Source organism: Brassica oleracea, chromosome C3 (genome assembly GCF_000695525.1).
Source record: "Brassica oleracea var. oleracea cultivar TO1000 chromosome C3, BOL, whole genome shotgun sequence".
In the NCBI taxonomy this organism is placed as follows: domain Eukaryota; kingdom Viridiplantae; phylum Streptophyta; class Magnoliopsida; order Brassicales; family Brassicaceae; genus Brassica; species Brassica oleracea.
In genome coordinates, this window is record NC_027750.1 from 51,711,599 (window position 1) to 51,723,365 (window position 11,767).

The 11,767-nt window shown below is 38.2% G+C and overlaps 1 protein-coding gene across 1 annotated transcript; it reads left to right on the plus strand.

Moving 5' to 3' along the window:
- Window positions 1-7,259: 7,259 nt before the first annotated feature.
- On the plus strand, window positions 7,260-9,044 carry LOC106332959 (exopolygalacturonase clone GBGE184-like). Its single transcript, XM_013771441.1, has 4 exons — window positions 7,260-7,511; window positions 7,718-8,020; window positions 8,092-8,595; window positions 8,684-9,044. Exons 1-4 carry the CDS (start codon window positions 7,305-7,307, stop codon window positions 8,933-8,935), a joined length of 1,266 nt encoding a protein of 421 aa, XP_013626895.1. The 5' UTR covers window positions 7,260-7,304; the 3' UTR covers window positions 8,936-9,044.
- Window positions 9,045-11,767: the final 2,723 nt, after the last annotated feature.

The following is an 11,767-nucleotide window of genomic DNA, read 5'->3' on the forward strand; positions in this document are numbered from 1 at the left end:
TAGAATTTAATACCCGTAGGAAGCAAATAACACTAATATGAGGGAGATAGTTTATTAGAAGGAAGAAGAAGAAGATGTAATGGTGTACAAAAGAGTGAGATGAGTGATGGTATTTATAGTGAGCAACAATACATAAAATATCAAAGATGGTGCTTGATTTGGTAAATGAGTGGGTGATCATAGTGCTTGATGAGTAGATGATCATAATGCTTGATGAGTAGATGATCATAGTGCTTGAGTTGGTAAAGGAGTGAAGGATCATTTCAAAGTTTATCTTATAACAGTTAGCTTGTTTATATTCTCTTCCATATAAAATCAACAAACAATTAGTGGAAAAGTATTTTTTTAGACCCCAACAATTGCGTCATGCCTTTTTAGACCCAAACAAAACATAAGTGCGAAATCATTCATAAACTGAGATTTTTAAAACCATTTAGACCCAAACTTGACTCTGTAACATGAAATTATATCTTGACTAACTTCAACTGTTAAACCATGCTTAGTCGGATAAGGGAAAAGTGTTGATTTCAACCCGTACAATTTTGGCCGTGCATTTTCAGACTTGGACAATGAATAAGTGCGATTTCATACCCAAACTAAATAGTAATTTGATTTTCATATTCAAACTTTAATATTAACATAAAAAACTACTTTGACTAACGTTTGGTTAGTCAATCGAAGTCGTTTTAACTAAACTAATTAAAAAAACACACTATGACTCAAACACACGAAAACACACTATGACTCAAACACACGCCTAGAGAAGCACTAAACTGAGCATTAAACCACTGGACTAAGACAAGTTTTGTAAAATATACATATATACTAAATTATATAGGTACCAAAACAGGTAAAGAAATCACTAACTTCTTCTCTCTCTGGCTCTCTCACTCTCAGTTGCCAATTTCAGAAGTTTCAGTCTTTAGGAAGTTTTATTTTTGATAGTAATGAACATTTTAAAATCGCATGAGAAGGAAATGTTGGGAGCCAAAAAGAGTAGCTCCGGCTACAACACGTAGACAAGAGCGGAGATTAGTTTCTTCATTTAAAAATGAATTAGCATGAACCGGGGCATTACCGACTTGGTGGCAATGTGTTCGTTTAATTCACTTGCCTATCGTGGGTTCGGCCCTCCAAGTGACGGAATTTTATTATTTTAGCTAAAACGACGTCGTTTTAACTCTCCTCGACACGTCATCTCTGTCTAGACACTGACTCGCTCAAAAATAACGGTTGACTAACCAAATATTAGTCAGAGTAATTTTCTTTGAAATTCAAACTATCGTTCAGTTCGGGTATAAAATTCAAAATATTGTTCAGTTTGGGTATGAAATCGCACTTACTTATTGTTCAGGTCTAAAAATGCATGACCAAAATTGTACGGGTTGAAATCGACACTTTTCTTTTATCCGACTAAGCATGGTTTAACGGTTGACGTAGGATTTTATGTTACGGAGTCAAGTTTGGGTCGATTTTTTTTTAAAAATCTCAGTTCAGGAATGATTTCGCACTTATGTTTTGTTTGGATAAAAAGGCACGACGCAAATTGTTGGGGTCTAAAATGACCCTTTTCCCCAATTAGTCATGCCATCGTTTCTCTTAGACACGAAAACAAACTCAGAAGAAGTATTCCGAGAATCAAATACTGTCAGAAAAATATTGATAGATTGCTGAGAATTTTCTTGTGGAGTTTCCAATATCCTAGTAAAAAAAGGAATATGGAAAACGGCATAAACTTTCGAGTGCACTAGGGAAATAAATTGATGTCGTGTATAAATAATGCCCTTGCTTAAATGAATTCCCCCAAAACATTCATCATGGAAAAAGATAAGAAGAGACTCCAATAGCATCCACGATCCGAAGCGTCGTGATTCAGATCAATATCTCATCACGAAGGAAGTAAGGAAGGAGATAGAAGAGAGGAAAAAGAGGAAAGACAGAGAGCAAAGAGAATGGGGCTAGGGAAGGAATCAAGAAACCTAAGTGTTGTGACGGAAGCGATAAGAACAGACAGACGCGGAACGCACAGATGGATACACGCAATAAATGAAAAGAACACAAGATTTAACTGGTTTACCAATAGGTTATTTCCACTGATAAAGAGACACTTTTATTAATAGAGTATTTACAGAAATCTGTCTAGAATAAGATTGCTCTCTATTTCAGCTGTTAATTAAGTTTATAAGAGGCACAAGATATATATAGTGATATCTTATCTCCTAGAAACCCTAGCACTAAAGTCCAAACAGATTCGGATTTTGTAGAGCATCAAAATGCAAGATGCACATTTTCTGAAGTGGACATTTCAGTGCTTTAGGTAATTCAGATTTCCCTACAACTCTAAAGTACCAAAGACATGTTTCTGAAGTGAGCATTTCAGCGATGTAGGTGAAATGCATATTCAAGGCATTATAACAAATCTTCACCTTGACTTAAATCTTCCAAAAACCAATGTACCAGAAGCATTATCACCAGTGCCAGATGTACTAGACTCTCTCTTTTCTTCAGACGTTCTTTCGGATCAGATGTCCTAGCGGAACAGATGATATGATGAACCAGATGCCCTTCAGGACTAGACGCTCAACTAGAGCCAGACGTTCTTCATCATCTAGATGTCCTTTAGAACCAGATGCTATGATGAACCAGATGCCCTTTAGGGCCAGACGCTCAACTAGAGTAAGACGTTCTTCATCAGCCAGATGTCCTTTAGGACCAGATGCCCTCTTGGGGCTAGATTCCCACTCAGGACTAGATTAACAGATCGAGATGTTTAACAAATCCAAAAAATGTTTGAACTTGCTGTGAGTAACCGACTTAGTGAACATATCAGTGGAATTATCAGCAGTTCCCACCTTCTTCACTTGACTCTTCTTCTCATCTTGCAAGAAGTGATACCTCACATCAATATGCTTGGTTCTATGAACCTGATCCTTGGCTAGACAGATAACACTCAAGCTATCACAATACACTGTAGCCTGATCATGATGTAAATCATTTACCAGTCCTCTTAACCATAATCTTTCCTTAGCAGCTTATGTCAAAGCCATATACTCTGCCTCAGTAGTAGACAAAGTCACTGTTGACTGTGTCGCCTTCCAACTAACCACAGAACTACCCAAAGCAAATACGTAACTGGTCACATATCATATGCTATCCACATCGCTTGCATAATCAGAATCAGAATAGCCTGCAACCAGGCCCGGATTCCCACCTCCATAGACGAGACCAACATCAGATGTACCTTTCAGGTGCTGGAGAATTCTCTTCACAGCAGTCCAGTGTTCTTTTCCTGGTTGTCGCATAAGCCTGCTGACAACACTGACTACTTGTGCAAGATCTGATCTTGTACATACCATATCATACATCAAACTTCCTACAACGTTTGCATAAGGAACCCATGACATATACTCCATCTCCTCCTAAGACTGAGCACCATATATGGTAAGATGGCGCTCAGTGTGTTGAGGCTTCGCAGAAGATATCCCAAATCTTGCCAGCACCTTATTAATATATGCTTCTTTTTATTAAAATAACTTCTTCTTTTCCCTATCTCTGAAGATCTCCATCTCTAAGATCTTCTTTGTTGCACCCAAATCTTTCATTTCAAATTCAGAGCCCAACAACTCTATCAGCTTCAGAATGCATGTCACACATGTTCTTAGTAGCTATCAACATGTCATCCACATAGAACACCCGATAGATGAAAGACTCATCTTCCAACTTGCTCATATAGACACACCAATCATAAGGACTTCGGTTATAGTCCAACTTGATTATAAACCTGTTGAACCTCTTGTACCACTGTCTGGGAGGTTGCTTAAGTCCATAAAAGGACTTTTTCGACCTGCAAACTTGGTCTTCCTTTCCAGGAATTTGGAAACCCTCTGGCTGAGCATATATATCTCTTCTTCTAACTATATATGAAAGAAAGCAACTTTCACATCAAGTTGCTCAAGCTCCAAATCCTGACGCGCCACTATTGCTAGCAACACTCTGATGGAAGTATGTCTGACCACTGGTGAGAATATCTCATTGTAGTCTACTCTCTCTCTCTGACTAAAGCATATTTTAACAATTCGAGCCTTATACTTAACTCCTTCTACCGGTGTAACTCCATCCTTGATCTTGTAGACCCACTTACAAGTAACCACCTTTCTCTCTGATAGTAATGTAACCAGATCTCATGTATGATTCTTCTCATGAGACTCCATTTCGTCTCCTATTGCAATATGCCATTTCTCAGATTCAGGACTAGAAACAACTTTTCTGTAAGTGGATGGCTCATAAGTATCCACTTCCTCTGCAACCTGTAATGCATAACCCACCATAACCTCAAAACAATATCTCTCTGGTGGTCTGACGTCAACCCTTCTTGGTCGATCCTTAGCAAAGCTAAGTCTTGTAACCTCAAATGGTTGAGCTTCAATCTGAACATCTCCTGCTTGCTCGTCCTGATTTTCTGTATGGTGCTGCAGATCAACCACTTTATGATCATTCTGCAGCTCCACCTGTTTATCAGTGCTACCCTTATATGCTTCAAAACTGGACTCTGCTTGGCTTTTAATCATGGAACATTGATCAAAGAAAATGTTACAGCTTAAAACCACTCGGTTTTCTGATGGAGACTATACCCTGTATCCCTTGACTCCATCACCGTAGCCCATAAATACTCTCTTCTTTGCTCTCGGCTCAAGTTTACCATCGTTCACATGATAGTAAACAGTGCAACCAAAGACTCTCAGAATTGAGTAATCAGCAGATTTACCTGACCACACCTTAGAAGGTATTTTGCACTCGATGCCTATGTGGGAACGAAGATTTATCAAGTAGCAAGTTGTATTCACAGCTTCACCCCAAAACCATTTCGCTAATCCTGAATTTGAGAGCATGCACCTCGCTCTCTCCAACAATATCTGATTCATCCGTTCAGCTACACCATTATGCTGTGGTGTTTCCCTGACTGTAAGATGCCTAACAATCCCTGCATCCTTACAAAACTGATTGAACTTCTTTCATGTTTGATTCTCCACCATCGCTTTTCGTTCCCTGAACTGATCGAAAGCTTCACTTTTGTGCTTCATGAAGAATATCCAAGTCTTCCTCTAATAGTCATCAATCATAGACACAAAATATTGTGACCTTTCAGCAACTCCACTCTGGAGGACCCCAACAATCCGCATGGATGTAATTCAATGTGCCTTTTTCCCTATGAATCGTCTTAGGAAAACTCTTCTTGTGTAGTTTCCCAAAAACACAGTGCTTAGAAAATTCTAGATTCTTGGTTTTGTGACCACATAGAAGATATTTCTTTGACAGAATTTGCATCCCACGTTCATTCATATGCCCAAGCCTAATAAGCCATAGATTAGTCGTATCTTCTTTGCGAACCTCTGGTGATGCAACCATTTGCTGAACTAGTCATAAGCCATAGATTAGTCGTATCTTCTTTGCGAACCTCTAGCGATGCAAACATTTGCTGAACTAGTCAATGTAGAACCCTTCAACAAATACAGAGTACCATGCATGAAACCCTTCAAGATCACATCTAAACCTCTGTAGACATTTAGAGCTCCATCTCCAGCTGAATACTTGAAACCTTTACTGTCCAACAGACTCATAGATATCAAGTTCTTCGTCATTGACAAAACACGCATGACTTCGTTCAATGTGAAGAATCTACCATCATGTGTCTTGAGCTTGATCGAGCCGATCCCAACAATCTTGCAGATAAAATCATTTGTCATCTTAATATTGCCGTCAGGTACCTCAACGTACTCTGCAAACAAATCTCTCATTCATGCATTCTTAGAGCCAAAAGACATTGCTTCAGAAGTAGCTTGTTCGTTAGAGACTTTGTCATGTAAAAGCTCTCTAACTTCTACCATAAACTAGCAGCCAATTTCTCATCCGAAACTTTGACAATAATTTCGTCTGCTAGACAAAACAAGATCGTTGAGAACGTCTTCTTTTCCAGAACTTCCATTTCAGCATAATCAGTCTTCTTTCCTGACAAAGGTGTCAAGATGCCTTGTTTCTTTAACAAAGCTTGCATCTTTATCTGCCAGAGATTGAAACTTGTCGATTTTCGCGTTTATCCCAAACATCTTTTCACGAAATTACAAACCTGAGGCTCTAATACCAGTTTGTTGCGACGGATGCGAGAAGAGAAGATGTGGAACACATAGATAGGTAAACGCAATAAACGAAAAGAACACAAGATTTAATGTGCTTCACCAATAGGCTACCTCCACGGGCAAAGATAGATTTTTATTAATGAAATATTTACATAAATCTATCTAAAAGAAGAACTTATGAGATTGCTCTTTATTTCAGCTGCTACTTAGGTTTAGAAGAAAAACAAGATATATATAGTGGTGAAGACATGTTTTCTGAAGTGGACACTTTAGTGTTCTAGGTAACTCAGATTTCCATATAACTCCAAAATGCTGAAGAAAGGTTTTTGACGTGGACACTTCAGCGCTTTAGGTAAAACGTAGATTCGAAGCATTACAACACTAAATTTTATGGTGGCCACGAGGAGGAGCAAGTTTGAAGATGTGCCTATGGAGTTTGATAAGAACAACGCTCAAGTTAGTTAGACACGTTCTGTTTCTAATGCATCGGAAACTTCTAGTCAAATTTTTGAAGCTGTTAAGCGAGCTCAGGAGCTGGCTGCTCAGATGAAACCACAGAAAGCTGTTGCAGTGGCTCAGAAACCGAGCAAAATCCAGAAGTGTGGATGCACTTGGAAGAGAGATAGATAAACACGGTGGTTAGTGTGACTAAATCTAGTGGTCTTACTACATTGTGTTGGGACACAGTTTCTGAAAAATGAGTGTTTTGACTTTTCCGGCCAAACCGGCAGTGGTCGTTATCAGATTATTGGCTCATTGTAAAGTTTGTAACGAGCACTACAATCTGGTATATTCATACATCAAAAGCAGAGTTAAATTAAATGATAAATGAATTGATGAAGTTGGTAACTTGGTGTTATCAAAACTCTGTAATTTGCCTAGGTGTTAATATAACACTAAAGTCCCTACATAGGGGAAGGCAAAACTTTCAGAGGTGTATAAATATGCATACACATATAAGTTTGTTCAAAATAGTTTTCCATTTTTGTTTTGCGGATCACGTTTTAATTTGAGTAAAATCTAAAAGTAAAAAAAAAAAAAAAATCTAAAAGTAGCACACAAACGAACCTATAAAACATCATGAATCCTCCAATGATCAAATCACTTTAAATTTGTCAACACATTTTTAAAAGAACAAAAAAAAAACAAAAAAAAAAAAAAATTATCACCATGGCTAGCGCGAGAAGTTTGGTTGCCAAGGCAAATAATACTAATGTAGGCTCATTAATCTTAATGGCCTTGGTGTTAGGTTCTTGTATAGCTAATGGTGAATATCTCGGTGCCCGCCGTGGCCTTGCCGCTGTTGCCGGAAACCCTACGGTCTTTGATATTACTAAGAATGGAGCAGTGGGAAATGGTGCCACCGATTCTTCCAAGGTGATATTTCTTTAATTTTATGGAATTAGCTTGAGTTTCGCTTCATAATTTAAGTTACTGTTATTATTAGTAAAATACACATGACAAGAAACATTTATCCAATAATAAATGGTTTCTTAAAAATAATAATAATAATAAAAAAAATAAAATAAAATAACAAAAAATAAAATAAATGGTCTCTTTCTTCTAAAAAATTTGTACAACAGGCGTTTCTAAACACATGGCTCCAAGTGTGTGCCAGTCCTGTACCAGCAACGCTACTAGTCCCTAAAGGAGATTTCTTGGCTGGTCCAGTAATTTTTGCTGGTCCATGCAAGAGCAAAGTGACCGTCGAAGTTCAGGGCACAATCATCGCTCCACCAAGCGGATACCCGACTCCTGAATGGTTCTTATTCGAACATGTCGATAATGTCGTCCTCACCGGACCCGGCACATTCCACGGCAAAGGTGAAGCCGTTTGGAAAGCAGATGGCTGTGGTAAAAAGGTGGACTGCAATCTTCCTCCAACGGTAAGATTTAAGTTAATAATAATATTATTAACTAATACTTTTGTACTGATCATACTTACACCTGCATGCAGTCTCTAAAATTCAGAAACATCTTAAACCTTGACATTTCCGGCATTAGCTCGGTCAACGCAAAGGCCTTCCACATGTTCTTGGTAAAAACTACAAATGTCAACGTCCAAAACATCAAGATTACTGCCCCTGCTGAAAGTCCCAACACCGATGGTATCCATTTGAGCAATGCGGTCAACGTTCACATCGTTGACAGTTTAATAGCTACAGGAGACGATTGTATCTCAGTCGGTCGTGGTTCCACCAATGTAACCGTCGAGCGCGTGACTTGTGGCCCAGGACACGGCCTAAGTGTCGGTAGTCTTGGTAAGTACCCGAACGAGGAGAATGTTGCCGGCATTCACTTTAAGAAGTGCACCATGAAAGATACTGACAATGGTCTTAGAATCAAGAGTTGGGGTGGTTCGTCTCCAAGCACGGCTGTGGACATCACGTTTGAAGATATTACGATGACAAACGTCAAGAACCCAATCATCATTGACCAAAATTACGGCTCAAGAGGCGGAGTAAGATATACCCGAGGAAATTTCAAACCAAAACTTCACTTGATCATTCAGCAGTTTACGAAAATAAACTTTTTGTGTGTGTTTGTAGGATTCAAAAGTTGCGATAAGCAATGTGCTGTTTAAGAACGTAAGAGGAACAACAATTACAAAAGACGAAGTTCAGATCATGTGCAGCAAATCAGTACCGTGCAAAGGAGTCAGCGTCGTTGACGTGGAATTGAACTTCGTAGGTGACAAAGGAGGACATCCCTCGTCGTCAGGAGGTTTGGTCGGAGCTCTTTGTACCAACGCCAATGTTATCTTCGGTGGAAAACTTAGCTTCCCTATGTGTCCCAAATAAGCTTTTTGGTATACATAATTTGATGTTGAAAAACAAGTCAAAAGTTTCCACAAACATTTTGTTGTTTTGTTTGTGAGTTAGTTTGTAAGTTTTATCAACAATAATTGGAATATATTGTTGTGAATTAGATGAGATAAAGAAATATTTATGTGTATTTATAAGTGTTAATATATTAGTATATTGTTCTTTATGTGTTTGGAAAGTAACGAAAGAAATGTGAGATAATGAGCACAAATGACTGATCTCTTGCTCTTATTACTATCACTTACAACAACAAATGAACTTCTATTTATAGGAGTAGTAAGTCGGTAAAGTACACCGACGTAAGAAGAAAACAAATATTTATATAGTAAGCTAATTGATAATCACAATCCAGAATCAACGTTATCTTTTTGGATCATTATCTTTACTCCTCCTTGATTATCCATTTTTATATTACGTAGTGCCAACCACTCGTTAGAAACCTAGTCATGGAAAAACCCATTGGGACAAAAACCATGACAAAGGAAAAAAGTACACTACCGTAATCTCCTCCTGAAAATAATGGACCTTGTTTTCTCATCACAGGTCACGCAAATGCCGTATTCGGAATGTTGTAGTTGGAATACCATAAACGTGTTTTCGGAATGTTGTAGTTGGAAGAGCTTTGGTGAACAAATCAGCCGGATTTTCGCATGACCGTACATATTCGATGTCCACCTCTTTATTTTTCTCGAGCTCCCTTATGTACGAGAAAAATCTTGGAGGGATGTGCTTTGTTCTGTCACTCTTAATGTAGCCTTCTTTAAGTTGAGCGACACACGCCGAATTGTCTTCAAATATTTTCGCCAGCTCTTTTTCATTGACTATTCCGCTTGATTCTTGTATGTGGTGACTCATTGACCGAAGCCACACACATTCTCGACATGCTTCGTGAAGCACAATAGTTTCTGCATGATTCGAAGATGTCGCAACCAGAGTTTGTTTCTGGGACCGCCAAGAGATTGCGGTTCCACCAATTGTAAAAACATAGCCGGTTTGCGATCGAGCCTTATGAGGATCTGAAAAGTATCCTGCATCTGCAAAACCAACCATACCAAACTCGGATTTTCTAAAATATATTAACCCTAAATCAAATGTACCTTGGACAGAACAGATATGTTCTCGACGCCGTTCTAATTTTCATAAATAGGAAATGAGCTATGTCTCGCAAAGACATTAGTGTCTAAAAGTATATATAATCAAATACAACTCGCAAGACCTATAAGCTCACATATGCTTTATTACCATTAGCATCTCCAAAGTACTTATTTATATAAAATCTTACCGGGATCTTTTAAAACAACATCTCTTTTAACATCGAGAGATCTATTTACCATTGGAGTACTCAAAAGAGTCGCTTTTGTCCATATAAAAGCGTTTCAATAACCTAATCGTATAGTTTTATTGATGCACAAATATTCCTTCTCGGAGATGTTCTGTCTGGAGCCCAAGACAAACTTTGTCTTGCCGAGATCTTTCATTTTGAACTCTTCTTTCATATGAGTTCGAGCATCATCAACCTTCTTTTGAGTTCCAATTATGTTCAGGTCATCTACATATACAACAATGATCACAAAACCAGATGATGATTTCTTTATAAAAAAGCATGGACATATCACATTATTCACATATCCTTTACTCAAAAGATATTGACTTAAGCGATTGTACCACATGCGTCCGGATTGCTTTAATTCGTAAAGTGATCGCTCTAACTTGACCGAATAAATCTCCCTGGATTTTTCTTTCATTGCCTCTAGCATTTTCAATCCCTCAGGGAGTTTCATACATATATCGTTATCCAACGATCCATACAAATATGCAGTCACAACGTCCATGAGATGCATTTCAAGATTTTTAGACGCCGTTAGGCTCATCAAAAATCTAAACGTAATTGCATCCATTACCAGGGAATATGTTTCCTCAAAATCAATTCCCGGTCTCTGAGAAAAACCTTGGGCAACTAATCAGGCTTTATATCGTGTTACTTTTCACACGAATACCCACTTATACCCAATAGGATTTATATTCTCAGGCATTATGACTATAAGTCCAAAAACATTCCAAAATAGACCTTGGATCGGGATCATCATTTTCATGATCGATATCTTTGGACACAGAAAAGGAGAACATTCCATCAACATCTTTTATCTATTACTTTTCATCAAGGGCGTAGTTGATGGAAATCTCATACTTTTCTGTTCCCTTCTTGTCATCTGGATCCATATCTTTATTTGGTTCTTCTTGAACCTTTTCATCTGTGCCTTCTTTCAGACATTTTCAGTATCAGGTTCTTTTGGAACCTTTCCACTTATGCCTTCTTTCAGACATCTTTCAATATCAGGTTCTTTCCGAACCTTTCTGCTTTGTTCAACAATTTTTTTTTTGGGGATTATTATCTTTAGAACCCGCTAGTCTCCTCCTCTTTAACTGAACCCTAGGCTCATTCATTTTGTTACCATCATTTGTTCTTTAGAAACATCAACTCTTGATGGAATATTTTCAGCGGGTATATCATGTCGTATCTGTGAACCCATTTGGTAACTGGTTTGCCAAATTATGCAAATGCACAGTTTCCTGAATTTCCAGCTCCCTTTGATTCGTAGGGGGCCAAAGTGTAACAACAACTGTGTACACCATGTAATCTCTTTAGGAATTTCTTTAATTCCTCCCCCTAACGCTGGAAATTCATCATCTTTAAATGGCAATCGGCAAACCGTGCCGTAATATATCACCAGTTACTGGTTCAAGATACCTTATATACATGGCTTGTTCTAACTATTCCAGAGTTTTATACATTCCCGAGAGCATCTT

Bases quoted from the DNA above. Each gene is read 5' to 3' on its own strand.
- LOC106332959 (XM_013771441.1), top strand. From the start codon at position 7,305: ATGGCTAGCGCGAGAAGTTTGGTTGCCAAGGCAAATAATACTAATGTA. The intron at 7,512-7,717 runs GTGATATTTCTT...TTTGTACAACAG, and splicing joins GTGCCACCGATTCTTCCAAG to GCGTTTCTAAACACATGGCT. The intron at 8,596-8,683 runs GTAAGATATACC...GTGTGTTTGTAG, and splicing joins ATTACGGCTCAAGAGGCGGA to GATTCAAAAGTTGCGATAAG.